Source organism: Dipodomys ordii, unplaced genomic scaffold (assembly GCF_000151885.1).
Source record: "Dipodomys ordii isolate 6190 unplaced genomic scaffold, Dord_2.0 Scaffold19, whole genome shotgun sequence".
NCBI classification, from domain to species: domain Eukaryota; kingdom Metazoa; phylum Chordata; class Mammalia; order Rodentia; family Heteromyidae; genus Dipodomys; species Dipodomys ordii.
This window is the reverse complement of record NW_012267235.1, coordinates 4684531-4712125: the sequence shown is the minus strand read 5'-3', so window position 1 is coordinate 4712125 and position 27595 is coordinate 4684531. Positions and strand designations below refer to the sequence as shown.

Here is a 27595-nt window from a genome sequence, read left to right as displayed (position 1 = left end):
AACAGAAACCAAAAAAACAAGCACTACGTTTCCTTAAGAAATTAAAATGAATAAAAAGAGCCAACAAAACAGCACTAATATAGAGATTTTATTTAAACTGTATTGAGTTGTTTTTTTTTTACAGCACATTGCATGTCACAACGCAACTGCACAGTTTGGATTTTTGGCCACATCATGTCACTGACACCCACAACAGCTCTGAAAGGAGTATTTGATGAACACATCTGAACCAAGAGCCCAGAGTTTCTCTCCAAGGCCATGCAGTTTGTTCATTTGGGACAGTCCCTCAAAACAGCCAAAGTAGGCAGATACAGTCTCCTCAGTGTTACCAATCTCCCTGAAAACAGGCAGAGTGAAGTGCAATGAAAATCAATTAACTTAAAAAGCCACTCATGACTGTCAACAAATTGAAATGATTGAGAAAAATGCTTAAAATAATTTTAGGTAAGACACAGGAAATAATTTGTTACTTTTTCATGATCTCAGGAATTTCCCAGACACAAAATCTCCATTATCCAACTTCATTTATATGAAAAAAAAAAAAAAGTTCTGCTAGGCTGACCTAAATACGCCAAAACTTTTTAGGTTACATCCATGACATGTATGAAGAAGCACAGATGCTTCTCTGTAGGACTAAGGAAAAGGTCAGGACAAATAATTCTTGTTGTAAATGTAGATGCTAGTTATTTTGGAATGACTTTTCTAGAGAGCAATGTAAAAGTAGCAGTGAGGATGACAGCTACCATAATTTTAAAACAGTATAGGCCTAAACGTAATTTACTTTTTATACATCAATGAATGAAAGAAAAATGAATGTAAGAAATCCTAGTAGTTTCATTATAGGCCAAGGAGACTTCATCTGTCCCAACCACAGTACATGGCTATATCACTGTATCTTTTGGTTAAGTGCCACTGGTACATATTAAGATGAAAAAAAAATCAAAACAAAAAAATTAAAAAAAATTGTTTGGTCCAAATGGACACATTTTCTCTCCCAATTTTGGTATCAAGGCTCTATTCTCTTCGGTTTGGGTTCCATTGTTAAGTGCACAGAAATAGACAGCAGCATTTTTACGGAAACCCTCACATACCAAACAGCATTATTTGAGGAGGTAAAAACAAACGCTAGATTCTACCCTCAAGGTGTCAAGTGTTCAGGATAAGAAGCAGTGTGACCCAGAGGAGGCAGCAGCCAAGGGAAAGACAACATGGGGGAAGTGGGCAATGGAACAATAAAAATCTTTGTTTTATTTTCATGCCAGGAGAGGATCAAGGTGTAGCTCCTGTGTTAGCACCAGGACAACTAGGAAAAGTCAGGCGCGAAGGGTAGGGCACAATCAGCAGATATTTCACAAGCATAACTTTTGTTTTTCCCTTCTCTTTTCCTTCTTCACAGCGCATACCTCAAGAGCTGTCACCATGTAATAGAGTGACGACTGCCTATGAAGCTCAAAATAACTGATTTTTGCCAAGACTAAGCATCAACAGTTTTTCCTCTGCTCCCAGAAATGTCTCATTCCCTAGAATTGTCCTTCTAAAATGAATATTCACTGATGCTGGCCAATGAGCCAAGTGAAAAATACATTGAAATCTCCACTTGCCAAACCAATCTTTAAACCAAACCCCACAGAAAAAACAGTACTAATGCAACTAGAGGGAGTGCCTCTAAAGACTGAGCCTTCATGCACAGACACAGAGCACAGAGGTACGGAATAGAGTTCGTCTCAAATAGGATAGGAAGTCCTATCTTGTATACTATAATCTGCTTTTTCAAGGTGGAGGAGAAATGGGTCTCTTATCACTTGAAGTTTGGTTATACGTATGCCTTTCTATTGCTGTTTGGGCTCTTTGCACCAGGCAGTTATCTATGAAATCATCTTGTGACTCCCCCACAGGAGAAAGATGCTGGAGTCACAAACTCAACATTAAGACCCAGACTCTGGGTCTAGATTGGGACCATTACCCCAAGGTGAGGGTTATCTCCAGTAGAAGACCTCCTGCCAAATTGAAATTCCTCTGCTCCAGCCTCATGGTACCAAGGAGGATCTCTCAAGACGGTATCTTTGAGCTCTGTGATTTCATGAGCCTCACACCTAGGAATCTTCCAAACTACACCTGAAGCAGATCCTCCCTTCAAACCTGTTAAAATTGGACAGGTCATCTCCTCTGGCATTCAACTGGAAGCTGTAGCGATGGGTTTCTTCAGATGCTGGCTCATGAGTTCCCTGGCACGAGATACTTGGATGTGTTCGTAACATGAGTTACAGACAAGAACTGGGTCATAGAGTTGTTGATCAGGAATGGGCAGCTTCAGGTGGCAGCATCCAGCACAAAATACATTCCCACAATTTCTACCAAAGCACAAAGAGGAAAGAGTTCATCAGAAATGCCAATGTACTGAGAGTGAATGATAGTTTAAAAGGCTTTCTGTGAATAAATTTTTAAAAAGGCTGGGTACAAACAAAAATAGCTCCTGTAAAGATGTTCCCATTTCAGATTAATGCAGTTTAGTCCTCTCTATATATAATGTACTACTTTGAGTCACACTGAATCACACAACATATCTTACCTGCAATGATGTCTTCGTTTGGCCAACCAGAATTCACAGTCACAGTTATAGCAATGTGATGCCATATGGTCTGGAACCCAACGAGTCACCTAACAGAAGGCACAAGGAAAAATTCCAGATCCTTAATGGAGTAGAAAAGTAATATTGCAATAAGGAGAAAATGACAAGGCTGGTCTTTATGACTGGCCACACTAGGTGCCTACAAAGATGACACCTATCTCAGGGAGAGCTCAGGCCACAGCACGCCTCTCAGAAATACAACCCACTGGCTTGTTTAAGTTCCAAACACATATTTGCCTAGACATACCTCAGTTTCCTTCTTATCAACAGGTTCCCAACTTGCTTCTGAAAGGCAGTCTTCGCTGTGATCAGAGCCAAAATCCTCCGTATCACTGCCATCTGACTCCTTCAAACACGTCTGAGGAATGGATGAAGACAGCAACATCACCACTTAGTGTTTATGAAGTACCAAGAACAGTTCTAAGTGTATCACATCCATGAACTTAATTCCTTACAACAGTCTTGTGATGTGTATACATACATACATACATATATATATTTTTTTATTTTTTTGGCTGGTCGTGGGGCTTGAACTTGGCTTGGGCGCTGTCCCTGCACTCTTCAGCTCAAGGCGAGTGCTCTACTGCTTGAGCCACACTGCTACTTCTGGTTTTTGAGTGGTTTATTGGAGATAAGAGTCTCACGGACTTTTCTGCTTTCCTGGCTTTGAACCGTGATCCTCAGATCTCAGCCTCCTGAGTAGCTAGGATTACAGGCATGAGCTACCAGCACCTGGCTTTATGATGTATATTATAGACTTGTTTTATAAATAAGGAAATTAAGCCACAGAGAATTAAGAGGTGCAACCTGTAAAGCTGGGATTTGTACAATATTCTGGCTTCAGAGCCATGGCCTTACCAAAATGTTATACTATAATGTGGAAAGATTAAACCAAGTGTTGGCAAACTATGGCCCACAGCTAAATCAAGCTGTATAAAACACAGCCACATTCATCCCCTTACATATCATCTATGGCTGCTCCTTTTCTTTTTTTTTTTTTTTTTGCGGGTCCTGGAGTTTGAATTCAGGGCCTGGGCACTGTCCCTGAGTTTTTGTTTGCTTGTTTCTTTGTTTTTCTCAAGGCTAGCACTCTACCACTTGAGCCACAGGGCCACTTCTGACTTTTTCTGTTTATGCGGTACTGAGGAATTGACTCTACCACTAAGCCACATTCCCAGCCCCTATGGCTGCTTTTGTGGTATAGATCATGTTGAATTGCTATAATATAGACCATATGGCCCACACAACCTAAAAAAAGTTGGCTGACTCCTATTTAAAACATCACCCTGTAGGGAAAAGTTGTCAACTCTTCCCATTTCATCAGCCAAGAAGTGGGTAACAGGCAATTGGGAATGCCTTAACAGAAAAAAAGGGAAGTGTTATTATGGGGGATGAAGAAGTTACGGGGTAGAAGATGGCTCTTAGAAGCTTCCCCAGCACCACAGTGCCAGAACTTGATAGACCAGGGCAGCAGAGCCCCAGTGGTCCTCAGTAGTCTCATCTGGATTATTCTACAGTATCCTAACCAGCTTCCCAGTCTAGGTCTCTAATTGTTTCATCAAAATTTTACACTGTTTTGACAGGAGTTTCCTTAAAATACAAATTGGGTCATATTATTCATTGGCCATTTCATTGCCTGAAGGGCAAACAAGAAAAGTTTGATCCTTACAGCATCTAATTCTCCAGCATTACCTCCCATACCACACTACCCAATTCTCCCTCACAATCCCAGCATAAGTGTGTATACATACAAGTACATATACATGAACCTTCTTTAAGCCATACTACTGGAGTACCCATCGACTCCACGCTTCTGCTGTTTTCTTTCACTGTCTACTGAGCTATAACACACATTTTTTCGGCACATCCCTCAAGCCTGTCCTGACCTTTTATTCTACTCCAGCCCCCTAAACTACTGATGTCTCCCCCAGACGTAACACTTAGAACATCACTCCAGTTGTTTTTCACCTTGTAGCATGAGCAAATTAACCCAGTGGTACACAAGTACTCAGTAAACTGCTACCCTTGAATGGGTGGAAGACTAAGTGAATGGATGGATGGTAGCTGGTGACAACTTACAAAATCATCCTCATAATCCATAGGAGGCTCTGCTGGAGGGGCACAGCAGTGACGGATATCCAGCCTCATTTGGAGCTCACGCACTTGTCGCCGGAGCTGCTCCACTTCTTGTTTGTACCCTGCTTCAATTTGCCGTAATCTATGCTGGATCACATCCGTGGGAAAGGGGAGTCCGTCATCATCCAAGTAGAAAGGAGGCACTGGAGAAGGGCAGCTCAGAAGGACAGGCTTTGTGCTAGAGACTTGCTTTGGGTGACCAGACAACCACGTCCGGTTGTTTTTTCCTCCTGGTCCAGTACAGTGTCCATTGGAATGACTAGAACAGACAGGTGACTTTACACCTTCTCTTTGAGCCCACTGGCCCCCAAAGCAGGACCCTGTGGCCCGCACCTGCTTACTGCTCGATCTTTTGCTGCAACAGCCATAGGAAAGCAGCCTCCTAGGGGTTGTCTCCCCACTTGGGAATGAAGTCACCATCCCTTGGAAGCTGTCCCAGTTGGACCCTAGAAAAGAGAACTCACTGATCTGGCTCTGAGAAATTGGCTTTCGGGCCAATTCTAATGGTATTTTCCCAAAGCGATGATTTTCCAATAACTGTCCATTCTTAGTATTTCCTTTCTTGCCAGTGTCCTCCTCCCTATCAATCACGTCTGGCACAGAACTGGGCTGTTGTTGGTGGGAGATACTTGCTGTAGACCCTGAGGGATCTAGGTTGAGGAAGTCAGTACTTGGCTCTGGAGCAGTTTGGCAGGGAGCATTTGGTACACTACAAAGGCTGCCCAGACTGTAATCCAGAACACCTCTGGTGGGCACATCTATCATGGAGTCTAGCTGTGCCTTCTGGGGGACACCTGTAAGGGAGTCCTGAGAAGACTCAGGAAAATTACAGGTTCCATCACACTTGCTAGGAACAACTGTAGAGAGTGCACTGACAGTTTCTGTTTCCAGACAATGTTCAGGTGACCCCCCTAAGCCATTGAAAGTCCTACACAGCTCATCCTGGGCAGGAGGTTCTAGAGCTGGTACTGTAGTTTCTTCCAGAACTTTGATGCCAGTGTCAGAGGTGTTGTTCTTCATTTCCCGGGACACAGCAGTGTTAAGCAGTTTATAATTTAGAGGACAGCTTTTGTGACCCTTGAAATGTTTATTGCTCAAATAATCTTTCTGGTTACTGGGAAGAGCGGGAAGGCCCATTTCTCCTAAGCTCTGCTGAGGACCTCCTACCCCAGGTTCCACAAAGGCTGTCTCTGAGCCCTCAGGGTTGTTGTGCCAGGACTCCAGGCTGACTCTGACCTCCTGGCAGTGGTTATTAAGGTTAGGATCACTGGATGTTCGAGTGAGGGGGCTGCTTGTGTCACAGGCAGAAAGGAGGTCATCCATGGATCTGGTTTTAGGTAACCTGGAAGGACAAACACAACATTTGCAGGTCAGAAAATAAGAGGCACTTCCAATATAGAGAATCAGGTCATCAGAGCAGCATCAAGCCAGAGTTCACAATACATGATATTTAAGAGTATAAATAACTGATATGCATCAAAAGCCTATTCAGAGAAATAACGAAGACAAGAAACTGTTCTCAATAGCCCTCATCATTTGTAAGTCTTTAACTTACAGTTTCCCTGGACTATCTCAACCATTCCAGTTTCAACTGCTTGTTTTTTGTTTCTTTTTTAATTTAATTTTTTCAGGGGAGGGGACGATGGAGCTTAAAGTCAGGCCTTAAATATGCAAAACACACACTCTGCTTAATTAGCTAAATCCTCAGTCCTGCTATTAACTTTTTGTTACTGTTGTTTTGGCAGTTTGGGGTTTGAACTCAGGATTTCATGTTTGCTAGGCTGGTACTCTATCACTTGAGCCGTATCTCCAGTTCTGGTTCTTTTGCTAGTTATTTTCAAGACAAAGCTTGAAACTTTTCTGCCAGGTCTGACCTAAAAATGCGATCTTTCTTCTCTCAGCCTCCAGAGTAGCTAGGATAATTGCTGTGGGCACTGGCATCTGGCCCCTGCTGATAACTGTTAAATCTACTATTCTAGCCAGGACTATACCTGAGCCTCAAGGCAATGTCCCACCGTCTCTATCACAGTAAGAAAGAACATGAGTTTTGCATCTGGATAACACTTGCTCTGACACCAATTAGCTATATACCTACAAGTAAATTATTTAACTTCTCAGATATTTGCTTTCCTCACTATAAAATGTTAATAAATTATATCTTATAGAGAGTGCTATGCATTCAAAATATAGGCAACCAACCAACAACTTATTAACCACAAATGTTTTAAGAAGACACTTATTGACTCCTCAACACAGCTTTTTACCACTTAGAAGCAATATGCTTCTCGCTCCCAGGGCTCTATGGAAACTTCTGCCAAGAGACAGCAGCAGTCAGAGTCCTAGAGGCATTCCTACACACCAGGTGAGTAGCCGGTTTTGTTAAATGGCCATCCTGATTTTTAACAGTTAAATCATAGATCAACAAAAGCTTAGGAAAATTCACCTAGAAACAGGAGAGACTTCACTGGCATCCTCCTTTTAGATGACTCAAACAGAAAAGTCCCCCAAAGACCAACTTAAAATACAGTTTAAGTGCTTGGGTTTTGAACCTTTATTATAATAAATGTTTTAAGTGTATTTTTATGTTTGACTTTACTTTTGAGACCAATTTTGGTTTTCTTTGAAGTGGCAAGAAGGTCATTGAAACAGTTATGATTATAGTCCCTGCATCTCATAGCCAGGGTTCAAATCCCAGCTTGGGAACTTTTCAGCTGCTGACTTTAACTTCTTCATACCTCAGATCCCTCATTTATAGAAAACATTTTTTATATATCTACCTTTTTTTAATTTTTTAATTGTTAAGATACTGTACAGAGAGATTACAGTTACATGAGTAAGGTAACAAATACATTTCCTATTGAGCATTGTTACCCCTTCCTTTGTTTTTTCCCTACCATTCCTTCCCTCTCCACCTCCCCAACTCCCCTCCCTGCCATGTTGTAAAGTTCATTTTCAACATAGTGTCTTGTACATCTCCTTGTTACATTTTTACAATGGGTCAACCTGTATCCTTGTTTCAGCATTTTGTTATTTCTCATCTCCTCTCCAAATCATGTATCTATAAGATGCAGGGCACCGGAATCAAATACAGTGACAACAGGGGTTATACCATGGGGGAAGAACATACAAAAGAAACAAAAAAGGGCTGGGAAGGTGGCTTAGTGGTAGAGCGCTTGCCTTGTATGTATGAGGCCCTGGGTTCGATTCCTCAGCACCACATAAACAAAAAAGAAAAAAACCGGAAATGGTGCTGTGGCTCAAATGGTAAAGCGCTAGCCTTGAACTGAATAGCTGGGGGACAGCACCCAGGCCCAGAGTTCAGGCCCCACGAACAAACGGACCAAAAAAAAAAAAAAAAAAAAAAAAAAAAAAAAATCACATAGTACATTAAAAACAGTGACAAAGGACAAAGCAAAAACCTTATGTCCCTATCTTGGGGTTCATTTCACTTAGCATCATCTTATATGGTCATATGTACATAGCTTTTGACCTTTTCTGCTTGTCTGGTAAGATTATCCTAGATGTATACTAGTTATTGCAAATAAGGGAAACCATGGGACCTATGTTTCTTTGGGACTGACTTACTTCACTTAATATAATTTTTTCCAAGTCTTTCCATTTCCTAACAAACAGGGCAATGTCATTCTTTCTGATGGAGGCATAGAATTCATATATATATATAGAGAGAGAGGCATAGAATTCATACACACACACACACACACACACACACACACACACACACACATACTAGATTTTCTTGATGCATTCATCTACTGAGGGGCATCTGGGTTGGTTCCCTATCTTAGCTATGGTGAATGATGCTGCCATGAACAGTTGTGCTAGTAGCTTTAGTTTAACCTTGTTTGTGATTGTTTGGGTAAATGTCCAAAAGTGGGATTGCTGGGTCATAGGGAAGCTCTATGTGGAGTCTTTTGAGGAACCTCCATACTGCTTTCCAAAATGGTTGAACAAGTTCACACTCCCACCAACAATGCAGTAGGGTTCCCTTTTAGCCACATCCCCTCCAGCATCTGTTGTTATTTTTGATTATAGCAATACTAACTAGGGTGAGGTGGAATCTCAATATTTTTTTGATTTGCATTTCTTTTATGGCTAGAGAAGTTGAGCATTTCTTCATGTGTCTATTGGCCATTCTTGTTTTCTCTTCAGAGAAGTCTCTCTTTAAGTCTTAAGCCCCTTATTAATGGGGCAGTTTTTTCCTTTGAGGATTTGTTGGTGGTGGATTTAATTTTTTGAGTTCTAAGTATATTTTAGATATGAGACTATTGTCTGTTGTATGGCTAGTGAAGATCTTCTCCCAATCTGTAGGCTTTCTATTGATTTTGCTAGCTATGTCCTTTACCATGCAGAAGCTCTGCAGTTTCATGCAATCCATTTGTCCAACCTTTCTTTGATTTGTTATGTTTCTGGGTCTTTATTAAGAAAATTTTGGCTTGTGTCAAGGAGCCCTAAAGTTTCTCCTATTCCTTCCTATAATCTTTTCAGGGTGCCTGCTTTTACTTTGAGGTCTTTGATCCATTTGGAGTTGATCTATCTCTGAGTTTTTTTTTGTTCAAGGCTAGTTTCTACCACTTGAGCCACAGACCAGTTTTGATTTTTTTCTTTTTTCTTTTTTTTGTCAGACTTGGCGCTCAAACTCAGGGCCTGGGCACTGTCTCTGAGTTTCTTTTACTCAAGGCTACCACTCTACCACTAGAGCCACAGTGCTACTTCTGGCTTTTTCTGTTTATGTGGTACTGAGGAATCAAACCCAGGGCTTCATACATACTTGGCAAGCACTCTACTACTAAGCCATGTTCCCAACCTAACTTCTGCCTTTTTCTGAGTAGTTTATTTGAGATAAGAGTCTCTGACTTTCCTGCCTGGGGTAGCTTCAAACCACAATCTTTAGATCTCAACCTCCTCAGTAGTAGTTAGGATGACAGACATGAGCCACTAGCAACCGGCTTCAAGTATTTACCTCTTGATTCAACAGTTGGCTAAATAAAAAAACAAGATCCTAGCCAGGTACCAGTGGCTCATGTCAGAGAATCCCAGTTCAAAGCCAGCCCTGGCAGGAAAGTCATGAGACTCTTACCTCCAATTAACCACCAGAAAACAGGAAGTGGCACTGTGGCACAAGTGGTAGAGTATACCTTGAACTGAAGAGCTGAGGGATAGCACCCAGGCCCAGAGTTCAAGCCCCACGACCAACTAAACAAACAAAAAAAACAAAAACAAAAATCCCTAAAACCAAAAAATTAGGGATTTGGAGTTTTTGTTGTCTTTTACACTATTTAGCCAGTAAGTTAGTTTTAACTTTAAAAACAGCACTAAGCAAATATCAAAATTTGTAATGTACAAGGCCATATATGCCTGCAATCCCAGAACTCAGGCTTTTAGAAAAAGCCAACAATAAAAGCCAAGCATATATGAAATACGGAAAAAAAGCTAAAAAAAAAAAATTAGCGGGAGAAATATAAATATAAATATCCTTTAAACATATTATTTTTGTTTTTAGGAATTAAATTTCTGGCAGAAATATAGCACAAATGTACACACACACACACACACACACACACACATATATAACATGGATAATACATATATAAATTTTTTTAAATTTATTTTTTGGTGGTCCTGGGGCTTGATTTCTGGGCTTGGGCACTGTCCGTACACTCTTCAGCTCAAGGCGAGCACTCTACTGCTTGAGTCACAACGCTTGGAGATAAGAGTCTCATGGACTTTCCTGCCTGGGCTGGCTTTGAACCGTGATCCTCAGATTTTAGCCTCTTGAGTAGCTAGGATTACAGGCATGAGCCACTGGTGCCTGGCTGATACATATATATTTCCTGTACATGGGGGAGCTGGCTTTAAGTAGTCTAAACACATATTCTACCATTGAGCTACATTCTCTTAGTGAAATAGTACATTTAAAATTGGGTAACTATGGGCTGAGAATGTGGCTCAGTGGTAGAGTGCTTGCCTAGCATGCCTGAGGCCCTGGGTTCGATTCCTCAGTACCACATAAACAGAAAAAGCCGGAAGTCTTGTTGTGGCTCAGTGGTAGAGTGCTAGTCTTGAGCACAGAGAGGCTCAAGGACAGAGCCCAGGCCCTACATTCAAGCTCCAGGACTGGCAACAAATAAATAAATAGGGTAAGCACATGTGTTTTGCCATTATTTAAACACACACACACCACATGCGCGCGAACACATGCTCGTGCGCATGCTCACTAAAACATCTATAATAACTAAAAAAAGGGTGTGTGTGGGGGTTATCCAAATGACTTAAATCAGGCACACTCTAATTCTGGACCACTATACAGCTACTTAAACAATAAAGGTGAAGAAAGCTGATGACTCATACCTATAATCCTATCTACTCTGACCTGTTATCTGGGGATCAAAGTCTGAAGACAGCCTGGGCAGAAAAGTCCAGAAGACTATCTCAACTAATCAGCTAAAAGCAAAAAAAAAAAAAAAAGGAAGTATGGCTCACGAGGTAAAACATCAGCCAGGAGTAAAAAAAGCCAAGTGAAAGCTTCAGGGCTTAAATGCGAGCCCCAGTATTCACACACACACACAAAAACAAACACAAAAAAACAGTGCTACAATAAAGATATAGCTCTGTAGTAGAGTATTTGTCTTACATACACAAGGCCCTGAGTCTGATCTCCAGTTCTACAAACAATAAAATTAAAAAATAAATATATGGAAGTAGCTTCATATGTGTTGGCATGGGATAACAGCCTGGTACAAACTGGGAAAAATAATTTACAAATAATTGGGATTTTAAAAACAAAATATGAGTGGGGCGCTGGTGGCTCACGCCTGTAAACCTAGCTACTCTGGAGGCTGATATCTGAGGATCATGGTTCAAAGCCAGCCTGGGCAAGAAAAGTCCAGGAGACTCTTATCTCCAATAAACAACTCAGAAAAAGCTGGAAGTGGTACTAGAAGTGGCTCAAGTGGTAGAGTGCTTGCTGAAGTGCGCAGGGATAGCGCCCAGGGCCAGAGTTCAAGCCCCACGACCAACCAAAAACAAAAAAATGCTGTAGGAACAAGAGTATATGCAACATATCAATCTTAGCTACACGGGCTAGACAGCTTGCACCCCAGGGCCTCAGGTCTCAGCATTAGATATTTCTATAGAGATAAACAACAGAAGGCTACCCAACAAAGTATTAATGGTAGATATCTAGGTAAAAATCAAGAAGGAATGATCCCTTGGCTTCAGCCTGTTGAATGCTGGATTATAGGTATACACCATCCCACCTGGCCTTGCATATTACAAATTTTGGTATTTGTTGGCTAGAGGATTTCAAAATTGAAATATAACTTACTGGTTGAATATATAAAGGCTTTAAAAAATAAAAAGGGATACAAATTACTCTCAGCTCACATTTCTCTTTCTGGCCAATATTCAGCATTAATTTAATGTCTTGCTTTAAATTCTAGCCTTTTTCTGAGGGAGTAAAGTCCATCCCTCCACTAAAAACTCATTTCCCTGAGACGCTCCTGGAAGTTATAGCAAAGGTTGTTACTAAGACAGCAAAATCCTCATACCTTGTTATCAGTGACTAAAAATCAATACACCATTCCCACAAGCATTCTTGAAATAGTCTTTTCTTTTTCATTCTCCTCTCCCTGCTTAGTTATGTCACATGGGGTGATAGCAGCTCCAAGAAAGAAGACAACCAATCTTATCTTAAGAGAGGACCTTGAAAACACACAGGATGTACCACAGGCTAGCCAGGAGTCTTGGGCCAAGTTTCTCCCTAACTGACTCAAAAAGTTGCTTTTAAACAGTTCATTAAAAAGAAAGAAAGAAAGAAAAAACACCATTTAGGTGAGATAGGAAGCACTGTTTAGTGGACAGAGGAGAGAATAAGAAGGGATTTTTTCTCACCTGTCCAGAGATCGACCAGAGAACTCCTGGCTCTGAGCCACTGGGGAAAGGTAAAGATCCATAGTTTCCTCTCCAAGTGTGCACGGGGATGATGCTGGCAGATAAACAGCTGTCCAGAGGTGCAGGGCCCGGACATGACAAACAGGATGCAGAACCTAGGGATATGGCCCAATATTGGTGTTTTGTGAGATGTTCCTGGTCTCTTTTCCTTCCCTAAGCCTTTGACTCTACTACATTCTCCCCACTGACTCAGTCCCTTCTTACAGGTTTCCATGTAGGAGAAGAGTTCAGCCTTACCATGTCTGAGCTGGGTGTGTAGAGGAAGTTATGGAAGTTCTTATTGCCAGCTCGCAGGAGAGCCCACACAGAGCATGTCCGCTTATAGATGTTGCGCTTTTCTCGTTCACAGGGATTGTTGGCCAGGAACGTGCCATAGAGGCAGGAGTACGTATGCTGCACCAGTTTTACCTAGAAGGCACAGACAGGTTGCACCTAGGGGTCCCAGAGCACCATTCCTTCCACCTTGGTCACAGGCTTTAGGACTTACCAGGAATGCTTCATTAAATTCAAACAGGCAGGGGAACTGCTTAAGTAACTGATGAACAGAATCAAGCCACTGGAGGAACACGGGGCATTGTTCATTTTGGTCCTCTGCATTCTCCTGGTGGCCACAGCGATCCCCAAACTTGTGCCCAAAATCCAGCCAGTCAGATTCTACTAACACTTGAAAGCCCTGCAAAAAGCAAACAGTTGAAGCCTAAGTTCTCTCTGGAAGGGCCAGGCTGGGGCTCTCTAGAATACCCAAAGCAGGCAGGTGACAACTGCAAAGAACAAGTCTGAACTTGGAAGAGGACTCAAAGCCACCAATGTCCTCTATAGAAAGATTCCCAAGATCATTCCCAAAAGCCTATCACTATCCTTCCCAACTCCATTCCCTCCATTCTTTCTTTTTTTTTTTTGGTCCGGTTGTGGGGCCTGAACTCTGGGCCTGAGCACTGTCCCTCAGCTCTTCAGCTCAAGGCTAGTGCCCTACCACTTGAGCCACAGCGCCACTTCCAGCTTTTTCCTTTTTGCTTATGTGGTGCTGAGGAATGGAACCCAGGGCCTCAGGCATGCAAGGCAAGCGCTCTACCACTGAGCCAACTTCCCAGCCCTCCCTCCATTCTTTCTTACCCAACCCCCTCTTAATACCTCCAATGTCCTGTAATATGGGTCCAGTAATATTTTGGCCAGGGCTACAATCTGCGGCGTGCGGTCCCAGCCATCAGAGCAATGCACCAACACAGGCCGGCCTTCCCGGTCCACTGTATTAGCCACAAGTACAGCTGCTTTTAGCATCACTGACAAGTGCTGCAGCCACTTGGTACTCTCCAGGGCAGATAACCAGCTATAGAAGAAGAGAAATGAAGCATATCACTGAGAGTACTGAGCTACCAAAATCTTTCTACCCCTCCCAGCCAGTTCTATCCAACAAAGCAGGAAGGCAGGGAAGATAAGATGGAGACAGATAAGAGCTTCTAAGAACCAAGAGAGGAACTGGAAAAAATCACATATATATTTAGCCATTTTATCTCCACAGTCCCCTAAGTTCTTTGAATAGGACAACTGATCTACAAAAAAAAAAAAAAAAAAACACCCAAAGTTCTGTGACCATGCCAAAGTAGTGCCTGAGAAGTAGTTAGTGTTTTTGGATATGGTCCCACTATACCCAACTCTATCCAAATCTGAGGTTTCTTGTACCTCTAACTTTCCATTTCCCAACAAGTCCTCCAAGAAGAGGTAGTATTAAGAGATTAGACTACGGGAATGATGGAATTATAGCAAGGGAATACATACTTGCTGGGATCTGGCATCTGGCTACACACAGCCCGGAGGTATTGGAAGCTATTCCGGATGGCATGGATGTTGGCCATTCCCATAAACACAACCTCACAGTTGGGATAGTATTCTGTAGACATAAGAAGAGAGTGGAGCATAAAAGCATGTCCTGGAAACAGGCAGCCAGGACAAGAGCAGTCTCAATGGACAAAGCTTTCCTGGCAGGGCCAAACATTCTGGACAGAAACTATATATACTCTTAACATCCAAATTGCACTTTTATCTCTGGATACTCAGAGTAGTAATACTAGTAGTAATAATAATGATAACAGTAGTACAAAAAATGACAATTTATAATCAATTATCAATAGCTGCTCTATACCAGTACTTTGTGTTTGTATGTGTATAAGTGTATATGTATATGTCAGTCCTGAGGCCTGGGTGCTGCCCCTAAGCTTTTGTACTCAAAGCCAGTACTCTACCACTTGATTCACAGCTCCACTTTTGGTTTTTTGGTGGTTAACTGGAGATAGGAGTCTCACAGACTTTCCTGCCTGGGCTGGCTTTTGAACTGGGATCCTCACATCTCAGCCTCCTGAACAGCTAGGATCACAGGTATGAGCCATTGGCACCCAGCCTATACCAATACTTTTATAACCCCTAGTCATCCCAACAACCTTGTGAGTTACAGATGAGAAAACTGAGATGAAGTAACTTAAGCTTCATAATCATATCTAGTAAGTGGCAAAGTCTTGGCTCCAAGTAGATTAATTTAGTTCTTTCCACTACACATAAGCAACTCCCAACTTCCGCCTCACCAAAGCTACTTAGGACACAGGATACCTTCATATACTGGGTAACAACAGTACCTTCACATTCACAGCCTCCACCCTTGGCCCGGTTAGCTACTGCTGCTGTGTAGGAGCGCGCATCCAGGATCAGCAGTTTTTGGGGTGCTGCTGTGCTCTCCACCCCTGAGCATGCAGTCAGGGAAGAATCTAAATACACAGCAGGAAGAAGACTCAAGGTTAGCCATCCATCCAGCATCACTCCAATCCTATGTATTCTCGCTCAGAAGAGAGGAATGTGCAAGTACACATTTCATACCCCACCACCTCCCCCAAACAAGAGATCCAGGCAGTCTATATTGTTGTCTTCTTCCTATTATTTTATTAGAGACCCCTTAGAAATCAGAGGGGCCATGGAGAAGGCCTGCTGCTTGGGGAACCAGTATCACATATGTCTTACCGAAGTCAGTGTCACATGCCTCACTGGCATCATTATTCCCGGTGCTGAGGGAGCCCCCACTGGCCCTTGTCCCTGGATCCAGGGCACAAGCCTTGGCAATGGATGTAACGAGATACTCATCATCAGCATTGCGCCAACCCCACCAGCTGATCTCAGGCTGGCTGCAGCGGGCAATGGCAGCCCCATTGCGCAGGTGTCTGACAAGATAGAAGAAATCATAATGCCCTTGGTATTCCAAGCCTCCAGAAGCCTGGTGAAGACCTCAGGGGGCCAGACCAAGGTCTCCAGAGCCAGCAGAGGATACCAACATATCCAGGTCACGATAATAGCAACCAAATGCCTTAACATCTCTAGAGAGCTGGACAGTTTACAAAGCACTATCACACTCATTTTCTCAAATGGGCTCTGTATTCCCAAGGTGACCTTGACTCATCAAATCTGCACAGCACCTGCTCCTGGTTCAGACTTGCAGCAGGAGAACAAGGCTTGAGCCAAGAACATGAACGATTCCAAACCTCACAGTTGCTATCTTTCTCACTCTTTCAGCTACCTTTTTTTTTTTTTTTCCTGTAGTGGTAGTGTACTAGAGTTTGAATTCAAACCTTGTCCTTAAACTGCATCTCTGGCCCTTTTTAAAAAGCAAAAAAACAATCCTTTAAGCAAGGCATGGTGGGTCAAGATTATAATCTCATGTACTTGAAAGGCTGGGGCAGAAGCATCAAGAGCAGCTTGAGCTACACCACGAGTAGATTAGGCTCAAACTATATAGTGAGACCTGTCTCAAAATAAACAAAACATTAAAAACTTTTAAAATGTAATACTGTTCTGAGCTCCCAGACTATACTCTCTGGTCCATAGGTCACCTTGCCATCCTTTGTACTAATGCAGCATTATGCCCTTAAAACAAAGGCAAGGAGCTGGGAAGGTGGCTCAGTGATATAGTGCTTGCCTTGCATGCATGAGGCCCTGAGTTCGATTCCCCAGCACCAAATAAGCAGAAAAAGCCAAAAGTGGCATTGTAGCTCCAGTGGTAGAACACTAGCCTTGAGCTGAAGAGCTGAGGGACAGCGCCCAGGCCCAGAGTTCAGGCCCCACACCGACAAAAAAAAAAAAAAAAAAAAAAGCAAAGGCCTTTTCCTTCAGAGGAAAACAAAAAACAAAAAAAACCTGAGGCGGTTTTTGTTTTAAAATAATTTCATAGTTAATTCCCCTAGGACTGTCAATTCCCACTTTAAGGTTTGGCTGTTCAAACTTCAGATTTGGATTCTTTCCTTATTGAAAAAACAAACAAATAGGCAAGCAAAAACAACTTCCCATTCCATATTGACTCACCTATACACAACCACAGGGATACGCTTCCAAGAGCGAAAGGAAGCTACATTCTCCAGTTCTTTATCTGTGATCCACACAGGAACCAGCAGCTTCTGGGGGTAACTGGGACACAACCTGAGAAGATACGGGGATGGTGGGGGGTGTCACCAAACTAGGTTTAAAATATATGATAACAAGACCCATGGCTTTGTGGGACGAGAATTAGAGCCCTCCTCCCTCTCAGACCCAGGAGCTGTGCCCTTTATACTTCATCCACATATGGAGAAAGTTTGGGTCTGGATTGGGGTTTTTGTCTCCCAGCCACGCCCTCTCACTTGTAGTTGCTGTTGATATGTGAGACTCTCCAGACATTCTGTAGGTCAAAGCCCATCCTCGCCAGCTCTGCCTCCTGCCGACATCGTATGTGCTCTCCTGCAACACAGCCCCCACCTGTCAACTCCCCAGAGCACCAATGTCCAGACGTAGAGAAGGGATGAGAACTAAGGGTTAAGAAGCAGCCTCCCCAAGAAAACAGCCCAACCTCACCAGGCTGACACAGATGGGTGTGCTGGTCCTCCTCAGTCAGCCCTAGGCACCAGGCATGATAGGCAAAGGCAAACAGATCCTCAGGCTTGGCAGGTCTTGCTGTGGCCCTGCTTAGCCTAGAGAGCCACTCTTGGCACTGCTTGAAAGTAGAGAAGTGGCACCTGCCAGGAAAGAAGTCACAGGTTTGGATGAGGCAAGAGACAGATATGCCATGGGGCCATAAGAGAAAAAAAACACAGAAAGTCTATGAGAGGAGGCTGCAAAGCAAGGTTAGGCAATGGGACCCTCCTATGGGGACCAAGCGTACTGGCCAGCATCCAATCATCTCTTGTGACAATTCTGGAGTAAGTTCTGCCCACCATATTGCCACTTGTTAAGTTTTCTATCAGCAACTAGCCTTTAGCCATGAATTTGAACACATGCAGGATCTAAACTAGGCATCCTCATAATGCTTCTTGAAGTCATTCCAGCCCTCTCTTGGTATCATGTTCAATTATCTTTACCATTACCTCCAAAATAGACCCAGAATCTGATTTTTACTACAATGACTACAATTTTGACTACAATGACTCTAGCTAGGCCACCAACATGCCTCACCAGGGAAACTGAAATAGCTTCCTAACTAGTCCCCCAGCTTCTGCCTTGGCTCTTTCCTGTTTTCTTCCATCTCGTCTCAATATAGCAGCCAGAGTGATTCTATAAAACATTAATCAGTTCACGTCACTTCTTTGCTTACAACCCTCCAGAGATTTCTCAATTCCCTCAAAGTAAAAGCTAATCATCATGACATGCCACCCCCCCCACTGTCCTCTCAGGCCTTATCCCCCAATACTCTCCCCCATGTGCACCCTTCCAATCACATTAGCCTCCAATCATTCTTCAAATATCCAGGCAGAGGCAGGAAGCCACCACAGGTGGAATAGTCCTCACTGTTGCCTCTAGCACACTCCTCTGTCAAATCCCCTCATGGTCATTTTTCAGATCCTGACTCAGCTGTCACCTCTCCTGCATAAACATTCACTGATCACTTGTTAAAGTTACAATCTTCCTCCCTATAACAAATCCTCTTTACCTTTTTCTTTTCTCTCCCAGTAATGGGGTTTGAGATCAAAGCCTCCATTTGAGCCATACTGCCTTTTTTGCTTTAGTTCTTATTTTTTCAGGTAGAGGCTCATGCTTTTGCCTGGGGCAACCCCTAGATTATTATCTGCCTACCTCTACCTCTCAAAAAGCTGAGATTATAGGCACAGCTTCAAATAAAGAAATTTACTATAATATCTTTTTTTTTTGGGGGGGGGCGGGGGAGGGGTCATGGGTTTTGAACTCTGGCCGAGTGTTGTCCTTCAGCTCTTCAGCTCAAGACGAAGCACTCTACCACTTTAGCCACAGTGCCACTTCTGGTTTTCTGATGGAGAAAAGAGTATCATGAATTTTCCTGCCTGGCTTGGCTTTGAACTGTGATCCTCAGATCTCAGCCTCCTGAGTAGCTAAGATTACAGGCGTGAGCCACTGATGCTTGGCTACAATGTCTATCTTGTTTGAGACAGTCTTGCAAATTTTTGGCCCAGGATGGACTTAAACCACAATCTTCATATGTCTTCCTTCCATGTAAGTTTAAGATTTCAGGTAGGTAATACTATGCCCAGCCCCTTCTCCCTATTTTAGTTTTTCCTTTATACTTACCTCATGTAACATATTTCATTTACTTTTTACAGTTAGTACCTCCCCCATTGAAATATAAGCCCCTTAAGAGCAAAGAGATTTGTTTATTTATTCTCTGCTATATCTTCAGACCTAAAACAGTCTGGTATAAACTGCTCAGTAAGGACACAGTAAATGAATAAATAACCAACAATAATGTGAGTGCACTCTGTCAGATATTGTCCTTAATTGCTTCCATATACATTATCTCACTTAATCTTTATGATGACTCCATGAGCTCAGGTCAAAAGAGTATGGCTAAATAAACTGACTCCCAATCTAAAACAGAGAACAGAATTTTCATTTTTTCCTCCAATAGGTAAGGTGAAAGAATATCTTTCCTTTTTTTTCGGGGGGGGTCCGGTCATGGGGCCTGAACTCTGGGTCTGGGCGCCGTCCCTCAGCTCTTCAGCTCAAGGCTAGCACTCAACCACTTGTGCCACTTCCGGCTTTTTTCTTTTTGCTTATGTGGTGCTAAGGAATTGAACCTAGGGCCTCATGCATGCAAGGCAAGCACTCTACCACTGAGCCACCTTCCTAGCCCTATGGTTCCTTTTTTTGTTCCAAAGAAACCCTGAAACAGACCTACTCAAGATTGAAGGTAAGAGGACATGAACGAGGCCTCAATGATCTCACCTGACCACTTTGGAGTCCTTGCAAGCAATGTGTAACTGGAACATATCACGGCTCTCCACACTGTCAATCATCCGGAGGGGGACCTTCAGAGAAGGGCAAACAGACTCAGATCTCCTACTCTTGGCACCACTCATCCCCCACCCCAGCCCAGGTGATGATACACTAATGGAAGCAAGGAAACTGGCATTGTCTGCAGGCCTGTTATGTGCCTGGTAACTGTGCTGGTTCCTTTACATATGTGATCAATTAATAACAATAGCCCTACAAGGTGTTTTCACTGTATATTTTAAGGAGAAAGCCAGACGTGTCCAAGGTGATACAGCTAATAAGCAGCAGTGCAGGAAAAGAGCCTAGGTTTGCCTGGTTCCAAAGCCCATGATCTTGTAACAAAACCACTGTGCCCCTTAGAAAGGCCCACAAAGTAAAGGAAAAAGGAGAAGGAAGAATGAGCCAAAGACAGAGACAGACCTATGGCCTAGAAGAATGAGAGCAGAGAATTTACTTTTCTGGCCAGTGAGAAAAATAAGGGCACTCCAACTGTTTTTAGAGACCTAATCAGATAGAACAATGGAATAACATCATCTTGAACCTCCGATTCTATAGGAAAATGAGAAAGAAACTCACGTTGATGACAGAGTCCTTGAACTTGATATGCAGTCGGTAGTTGGAAATGGCAATGAGAGCATCAGCAGCCCGACCCAGGAACTCCACTCCCTCACCCTGCAGCACTGTGAAGGGTACCTGCCAAGGGTCAAGGGAAACTCAGTCCAGAATTGAGTGTCCTCCTCATTCTCTTCTGCAGACCCTGTTCTGTGGGATCTCATCTGGAAAAGCTGAACCAAGGCAGGAAAGGAGTCACAGCACTAGGCCCCAGCTGCACAGGAAAACTGCCTTTCCTTCCCTGGGGCCAAAGATTCCAAAAATATATATAACAACCAAGCCCCCAGCCCTCCACATATCCATGAGCAGGAAGCCAGAGCTTGGGAACTAGATCCTCTTAGAATTTTTTTTTGAGAGAGGGTTTTGTTTTTGTTATTGTTGTTTTTTGGTTGGTAGTGGAGCTTGAACTCTGGGCTTAGGCACTGTCCCTGAGCTCTTCAGCTTAAGGAGAGTGCTCTACCACTTGAGCCATAGTGCCACTTCCAATTTTCTGGTGGTTTACTGGTGATAAGAGTCTCATGGATGGCCGGGCGCTGGTGGCTCACGCCTGTAATCCTAGCTACTCAGGAGGCTGAGATCTGAGGATCACGGTTCAAAGCCAGCCCAGGCAGGAGAGACCTTGAGACTCCTATCTCCAATAAACCACCAGAAAACCAGAAGTGGCGCTGTAGCTCAAGTGGTAGAGCGCTTGCCTTGAGCTGAAGAGCTGAGGGTCCGCGCCCAGGCCCAGAGTTCAAGCCCCACAACCGAAAAAAAAAAGAGTCTCATGGACTTTTCTGCCTGGGCTGGCTTTGAACTGTTATCCTCAGATCTCAGCCTCCTGAGTAGCTAGGATTACAGGCATAAGCCACTGGTGCCCAGATTAGAGAGGGTGTTTTTTGTTTTGATTTGGTTTTTGTCTGTCAAGGGACTTGAACTCTAGGACTAGGCACTATCCCTGAGCTCTTCAGTTCAAGGCTAGTGCTCTACCACTTGAGCCACAGTGCCACTTCCAGCCTTTTTTGTTTATGGGGTGCTGAGGAACTGAACCCAGGGCCTCATGAATGCAAGGCAAGCACTCTACCACTAAGCCACCTTCCCAGCCCCAAGAGGGTGTTTTTTTAACTGTACCTCCAACCCTAGGCCTCCAGTTCCACCTTACCTGAAGGTTTTCCTCCTCCTTCACTAGTTCCTTGGGGGGAAACAGATCCTTGGCTTGGATGTACTCCAGGCTGGGGGGGCCCTCCTCACCCTGTAGAAAGGCCACATCCCTGAGTCACCAGGCTCGACTTGGCCCCTGAGAATCACTTGCTTTCCTTCCCCATCAATCGAAAAACACTCCCCACACACTTCTAAAGGTTCTGGCTACTGGAGAAGTTAAAGGAGAACTGGCTTGGTTGAGGTAGGGAAGAGTGAAATGAAGGTGCCCTGGAGCCTAATAAACCTAAAAGAACCTAAGCCAAGGAGGAACTGGAAACCTGCACTTTTTAAAGAAGAACTCTCCTTAGAACGTAAATTTCAAAACTAGGAGGAGGGGAGAAAACTAAGAAAAAGACTAGAGTGAGGACAAAACAGGAGCAAGGAATGGGAATAGGAGAATGTTGGCTGCAAGAAAAGGAGCCAGGTGTGGCAATTGGTTACATAGAGCAGGGCAATCAGGCACCCTCAGCAACAGTAGCTTCAATCTGGTGGGTGAAAGGAGACAAAGAAGAGTAGGTTGGGGGGATTCAGTCCCATGCCTCTAGAGGGCCTTCGTGGATACTTTCAAAAGGAGGATGTGTTTTGGAGCTGAGCTTATCTTCCTATTAGGCCCACTAGGCTGACAAGCCTCCACTACCTGCCAAGCAACCTACCCCGCCTGCTGATCTTAGGGGAATTCCAGAGGAATACCAACAGCGAGCAGAAGTCACTCTGCTCCCAACCACCGAGGAGGGGAAACGAGAATCCACGCACCAGGGAGAAGCCAACAGAACCAAAAACAGCCAAGGCAGAGTAGAAAGGGGGGGGGGGGGGGCAGACACCCACGGGGGTGGGGAGGGAGGGAGGAAGGGGTTGTAGGTGTGGGAACATCTGAGAGGACAGATGGGGAAAGCTGGGAAGGAGCATTAGCCAGAGGGGAGGAGGGGAAACCAGGGAATGATGCAGAGGCACAGAGCCCTGCAGAGGCAGGGAAGGTGAAGAAAAAAGAGCTGTCTGGGGGACAGTCAAGGAGAAAAGACTAGCATGTCAGGTGAGAAATGGAGTGTGGAAGGGGGAGGGGACTGGAGATGGGGAGACAGCGTACAGTCATCCTAAACTCCCCGACCAGCCCCCTAACATCCCATACCATCTACTAGCCACATCCCACATCCCCAAGCAAGGATGCAGCGGGTGGGACCAAGATGGAGAGGCGGAGGTAGAGGGATGCACCCCTGCAGGGCGGGGCCTGGAGATCTGCAGTCAAGGGCAGTGGCTGCAGGGCCAGGATGGGTCACAGAATTCCCACCACGGCCTACAACAATCCCCAGCACCCGAAGATTGAAGCAAGACCAAGAATGAAAAGGGCTGACCCTCCACCCCGGCTACCAAACGTTTGGGGTCGGGCCAGGGGCCCTGGGAAGGGGGATGGGCTGACAGTATCTCAAGGGCTGGCCTTGGGCGGGGCTGCCAGTGCAGCAAGCGGATGGATCCCCCGGACCCCCCGCAGGCAGGCCTGGCACTTACGAAGCAGCTAAGCATGGAGCAGGAGACACGGCCGGTCAGGCTCATGGTCGCGGGCAGTCTGGGCCAGCGCACATGTCCCCGGAGCTGCTGCGCTGCCCGCCGGCCCCGGGCACCCGCCGCATCCCGGCTGCGGGACCCGCCAGGTGCAGCCGCGGCCAGAAGCGAGCGCGCGGGCGGCGGAACCCCAGCTCGGCTCCAGCGCGCCTCTCCCCTCCTCTCCACAATGGAGCGGGCCCGGCTCCGCCCTCCGGCACGAGCGCGAAAGGGAGGGGACCCGGCGAGGGGGAGCCCAGGACAGCGCCGGGTAGGCGGAGGCCGAGAGGCTCACGCGGCCCCGCCCACCACCCAGGCCCCGCCCTCCGCGCAGTCCCCGCGCTGCTGCGTGGGAGGACAACCCCAGGGACATCTAGGGGCGTTCTGGTGTGTGACCTAGGGGACCGCCCTAGGATCACTGCACCGGGAAGGCAGAGCCGCCCTCGCCTTTTCGTTCCTCATCTTGCCAGGTGAGCCACCCCACGCCCCTTGTCTCACATAGCATTCCTATTCTCTACAGTTCCCTCACCGCCAGCTCTTGATGCCAAGAAATAAGTTCCAGCAGTATCTCCACCCCATAGACCCTTCCAGTTCCAATACTTTCTCCTTTCCATCCAAAATTACCACTTATAAGCGTCCTCCGCTCCGCTGACCTCACTGAACTCTTTTTGTCCCCCTTAGAATGAATACTGGTCTGGTGCCAGGTTAGTCATTCCACACTCCTGAAAGGGAAATCCTTTGCATTTTTTATTTCATGGCCTTGCCCAACCCTTCTCCCCCCTTGTTTCACATCCTCTGATCACTGGAATAGAAAATACTTATTAGAGAATTTCTTAGTCTGGAAAAGACTAGAGAAGCTGTTGAAAAAAATAAAAACACCAGAAATCAGGGCTGGGAATGTAGCTTAGTGGTAGAGTGCTTGCCTAGCATGCGTGAAGCGCTGGGTTCGATTCCTAGTACCATAAGAACAGAAAAAGCCAGAAGTGGCACTGTGGCCCAAGTGGTAGAGTGCTATCTTTGAGCAAAAGAAGCTCAAGGACAGTGCCTAGGCCCTGAGTTCAAGCTCCAGGACTGGCAAGAAAAAAAAAAAAGAAAAAAGAAAAAGAAATCAAACCCAGGGATAGAAAGAGGGTAAAAAGTTGGGTTGAGGACCAAGAAATAATGAGTACAAATTGTACACTGTCACTAAGAATAAAAAAAGGAGCTAGCTAGACCCCTGAAATTTCCTGTACTCAGAAAAGCAGGGGTTTTGTTTTTGGGGAAGAGAACTAATGGAAAGAAAAAAAAACCCGACATTTTATTAAACATCTATGAGTCAAGTCATTTCAAACATACTTGAACTCTCCAGGAAGTCTTATCCTGTTTTTATGATGAGACTTTAGATTTAGAAAGTATGATTAGCTAGTATGTGATTTGCCTAATGTATTTAAGTGGTGGTGCTAGATTTAAAATTAGATGAGGCAAATATGAAGAGTATGCTATTTTTCAGGGTATCACAGAGGTAAAAAAGAGATTGTAAGGCCAGGGCCACTGGGATTCTTTCTTTCCCTTTTCTTTTTTTTTTTTTTTTGTGTGTGTTGGTACAGGGGGTTGAACTCAGGACCTCATGCTATTGCTTGGCATTTGTGCTCAAGGCTGTGCTCTTCCAGCCTTTTGCTGGTTAATTAGAGGTAAGATCTCAAGGACTGTTCTGCCCAGGCTGGCTTTGACTCACAATCCTCAGATCTCAGCCTCGAGGGGAAGGCTGGGAATGTGGCTTATTGGTAGAGTGCTTGCCTAGCATGCATGAAGTCCTGGTTTAAGTCCTCAATACCACATAAACAGAAAAAACCAGAAGTGACTGTAGCTCAAGTGATAGAGTGCTAGCCTTGAGCAAAAGAAGCTCAGGGACAGTGCCCAGACCAGGACTGGCAACAGAAAGAAAGAAAGAGAGAGAAAAGGAGAGAGAGAGAGAGAGAAGAAAGAGTACAGGGGATTATAGGCTCCATTTGAGCTTTCTGAGAAGAAACCAGACCAATATTACACACACCACAGATGTACATTTCTATAGAAGAAAAATTGGGAAGGAAGGAGTCCTCTCACCAACTGAATTCACTGACCTGTCCCTAAGCCCAGGCACTTGAAATAGAAAAGGAGGTTAAGAGCCAGGTCTAGGGAGGCTTTGCAGCTCTCCTTTCTCATTTCACTGCTTCCTTCCCCCAGTTCTCAGGAATTAAGGAATTCCCTGAATTTGGGGTGAAAGGGCAGTTACAGTTAATGGGAAATACATAGGATTGTGATAAACTACATCTAGTGATATTCAGGATGCTATACTGTAAGATATAAAGTCAGCTGTCACATACAGTGACAGACTGCAGTACCTAGGAGCTGGAGAAGGCCAACAGATTTGGTGATACAGCAACTACAACATTCCTGGGACCCATCAGAAGTCCAAGGACCTTAAGTAATGAAGACCTGGCTCTTTAGGCCAGAATGTGGAGATTTTCCCAGGAACACAAGAAAAGGAAGAGGAGGACTGTTAATGAAGCACATGCAGAAAAAACAACTATAGGTTTTGGATCTAGGGCTGTAAACTGCCTTATTTTTTTCATTCCAAAGAAATCCTGGGCTGGGGGTGAAGCTCAGTGGTAGAACACTTGCACAGTATGTTGCAAGGTCCTACAGCACAAAAAGAAAAAAGAAATTCTCATATATCTCCAGGGCAGAGGAACCTGTCCAGAAGTTGAACAGAATAGCCTGGAGCTCAAGGTCCAAGAGGGGTGGGGCAGCTTCACAGAGATGAATTCAGGATTATAGAAAACACAATGGTATGAGGAAAAAGTACTCACCATTCTACCGGGGTGAGGGTCCTGACTGTCTGTTAGTCACTATAAAGAAACACAAACATAGAGTAAAAAGCACCGTTAACATTACCATAGAATCAATAAACACCCCACACCTACCCCTGAACTACTTCTCTACAGTTCTTATTTTCCTCCCTCACACAAGATCCAAGCTCTCAACAAGCCACCACACCAGATAGGGACAATGGGGGCCACATGGGGAGAAAGCAACAAGTGTCTTGCAGGGCATAAGTTAGCCATAAAACTCTGAAGCAGAAAGAGTATCATCCACACTTTCTCAGTAGAACTGAGTACTGACTCACAGATCAAGAAGGTGAAGTAGAATACTCCAAACTCTGTCCTTTTCAGAAGAAATTCCAACTTTGAAGATACAGAGGCTCCCCAATTTTTGCCCTTGTGGAAGCATGAATCCACAGGACTGTTTGGCTATTCTCTTGGGTATGGGAGTAGCATCCACCTGACCTATTACTGGGGACAGAGTCCAAAGCATGGGGCAAGAGAGAAAGGACCACAACCTGTGATAAGAGAGCAACTAGGCTGGACAGGCCCTGCTGAGCATACTTGACACCAAGTAGGGTGCAGGTTATGGGGATGAGACAACACAACAGGAAAAGAATCAGACCAGGTAGGCCTGGGAGTCAGTATCTGTCAAATGAGTTCAAGTAACAAGAATTTCAGGATGAGGCCTTCTAGGCCCACTTAGTGAGCCAGGCCTAAGTCAATTGATATTTTCCTTCAAACCTGCTATGTCTCTGAAGCAGTGTGGCATAGCTTCTGCAGAGCTAAAAGCCTCTACGTGTGGTCCCACCCATCTCCTCCCGATCACACTACCCTCTGCCTCTGCCCACCTTCCCTCACTGGGGAGCCCGCAAGCGGCCAGCCAGAGGTGCTGCCTCACCGCCCACTGGCACGCAGCCTCAGGGAAAAAGAGGGAGGAGGAACAGGGATCAGACCTGGAAAACCCAGGGCTCCCTGACCTAGGGAATCTGGTCCTGGGGCACGGGCCAAGCTGGCAGGGGATCCCAGGTGCCCAGGTTCCAGAGGCGGAGCCTAAAGACTCGGAGGTGGAGCCCCGAATGACAGAAGGCGGGACTCAAGAAAGCCAGTGGGGGGCCGGGGCGGGGCCGAGCCAGGCGAGGTCTTTGCGGTTTCCAGGCTGGCCGTGCACGGGGCACAGTGACTCACCCAGGCAGTGTCCGCCCGACCCTCCAAAACAGCGCTCTCACCACTTCCGTCTCCCGCAGCTGCTGAGGCCGCGCAGCTCGAACCCCACCACGGTCCCCTCTCCTCAACCAATCGTATCGAGGGCCTGTGCCCGCCCTGGCCAATGGCCACACCAAGTCCCGCCCTACCTCATCACGCAGCTGCCGCCTTCACTCTCCACACCGCTCATTGGTCGAGTGAGCAGACGCCCTCTGAGATTCTAGCCTATCGGGTGCCC

At 45.0% G+C, this 27595-nt stretch overlaps 1 protein-coding gene across 4 annotated transcripts; it reads right to left on the bottom strand.

The window, feature by feature from the left end:
- Positions 1 to 80: 80 nt before the first annotated feature.
- Mtmr4 (myotubularin related protein 4) lies at positions 81 to 27426 on the bottom strand. 4 transcript variants are annotated; one of them, XM_013013390.1, is made up of 19 exons: positions 27340 to 27426; positions 26140 to 26178; positions 21738 to 21827; positions 20561 to 20677; positions 19937 to 20019; positions 17600 to 17760; positions 17389 to 17485; positions 17075 to 17188; positions 15743 to 15939; positions 15364 to 15492; positions 14513 to 14624; positions 13868 to 14063; positions 13224 to 13409; positions 12974 to 13144; positions 12677 to 12831; positions 4709 to 6107; positions 2877 to 2987; positions 2570 to 2658; positions 81 to 2351 (listed from the first exon to the last, which is right to left on the bottom strand). In XM_013013390.1, the coding sequence occupies exons 2-19, from the start codon at positions 26140 to 26142 to the stop codon at positions 2174 to 2176; spliced, it is 3588 nt and encodes a 1195-aa protein (XP_012868844.1). In that variant the 5' UTR covers positions 26143 to 26178; positions 27340 to 27426; the 3' UTR covers positions 81 to 2173. The 4 variants fall into 4 exon arrangements, with proteins under 4 accessions (XP_012868844.1, XP_012868845.1, XP_012868846.1 ...); XM_013013391.1 differs by lacking the exon at positions 27340 to 27426 and adding an exon at positions 26457 to 26513; XM_013013392.1 differs by lacking the exon at positions 21738 to 21827.
- Positions 27427 to 27595: the final 169 nt, after the last annotated feature.